The following is a 1,416-nucleotide window of genomic DNA, read 5'->3' on the forward strand; positions in this document are numbered from 1 at the left end:
GCCCTTGTCAAAGTGTTACTGTTACTGTCCTCTGAGAGTGTAAGGGGGGGCAGGTAGTGCTCGTTTAAAGGGGCTGAATTTTCTTTCTGCTCTTCAGTTCCACTTTAATAAAAACAACAACAATCTGTGAACTCACAGTAACCACACCGTCTCATCAGCGCGGCAGCAGCTTTATTTACTGCAGCAGCCTCAACAATCCAGACCGACCTGCTGTTCTCTGCAGCGGCCAACAAGGGCACTCACGCTGCAGCGGCCCGAACGTCCACGACAAGCGAAGCGACGGGAACGTGCCACGAAGAAACGTGCTGCAACAAGTCAAAACAAACGCATCAACATCAAACACACTGCAAAAACAGAGACGACACAAAGTCAGAAAACACTCCAGGCCTGTAGGGGGCGCTCAGTGTGACAGGTGACAGGAGAGAGAGGGAGACGACACAGTTCATTACTCGTCAGACTCTGTGACGTGAGACGCTGCTGGAGCAGAGTGTGTGTGTTGCTCATGAACCGCTGACTGCTGCACAAACACACCTTCAGAACACGAGCAGAGAGATCACGGCGTTTGTCGAGACACGGCTCCTGATCACCTGATCGCTGTGCTACAGTTAGCGCTGCTAACCGTAGCTTCTGTTAGCCGTGCAGCTAGTCATTGTCCTCGTGGGCCACCGTAGTTCTCTTGTGACATCACCTGTCTGTGCTCGTCTGCTGTGACCTGAGATCCACTCTGATCAGCTCGTCGTCAATCAGACGTCTGATCAACATTCAACACAAGAAAGTCACACAGGTGTTCATTCAAACGTTTATTCATCAACAGGTGAAGCCCCCACCAACAGCCAATCATGTGCCACTGTGTGTGTGTGTGTGTGTGAGTGTGTGTGAATCAGACTCATTCTCTACAGGAAGCAGAAACAGTGAAAGCAGGAAGCAGCAGCTCCTCACACCTCTCTACACAAACACTGATGACATCATCAGCCCCAACCAATCAGCTGCACTCGTTTCCTTTGATGAGGAAGAAGGTTCCGGCAGCCACACCGAGCAGGCCGACAGTCAGACCCAGTCCACAGAACACGGCAGGTCCCACACCTGGCTGAGACACCTTCACACCTGCAGACAAGAACACACATTAACACACACACATTAACACACACACACACACACACACACACACACACACACTGCTGCTCCACCTTCACACCTGCAGTCACACGTTCACACATGCTTGTACTCAGTGTTAAATAAAGGTGTCTCACTCCACATGCGTGTGCGTGGTTGGTCCAGGGTCAGGTGTGAAACTGAGCAGCTGTAGATGTCTCCCTCCTTCGGGGTGAACTCCAGTCTGCTGAACTGGTTGAAGGAACCGTCTGCGTTGAAGAGGGGAACGTTGGTGGTGATTCCTTCGGTCACGTTCTCCTCGTT

General features: G+C 51.6%; 1 protein-coding gene across 1 annotated transcript in view; it reads right to left on the reverse strand.

Moving 5' to 3' along the window:
- Positions 1-787: 787 nt before the first annotated feature.
- The window catches only part of LOC138600719 (H-2 class II histocompatibility antigen, A-D alpha chain-like), a 4,197-nt gene continuing 3,568 nt past the window's right edge, over positions 788-1,416 (reverse strand). The window contains exons 4-5 of the mRNA XM_069672192.1: positions 1,251-1,416; positions 788-1,104 (exon numbers count right to left, since the gene is read on the reverse strand). The exon at positions 1,251-1,416 is cut by the window's right edge and continues 119 nt beyond it. Coding sequence (XP_069528293.1) covers positions 983-1,104; positions 1,251-1,416 — 288 coding nt within the window. The 3' untranslated portion in view covers positions 788-982. The remainder of the gene's footprint in view (positions 1,105-1,250) is intronic.

The sequence above is a fragment of the Semicossyphus pulcher genome, unplaced genomic scaffold (genome assembly GCF_022749685.1).
Source record: "Semicossyphus pulcher isolate SPU_LCO1_2020_fin unplaced genomic scaffold, fSemPul1.0.p SCAF_21, whole genome shotgun sequence".
In the NCBI taxonomy this organism is placed as follows: Eukaryota; Metazoa; Chordata; class Actinopteri; order Labriformes; family Labridae; genus Semicossyphus; species Semicossyphus pulcher.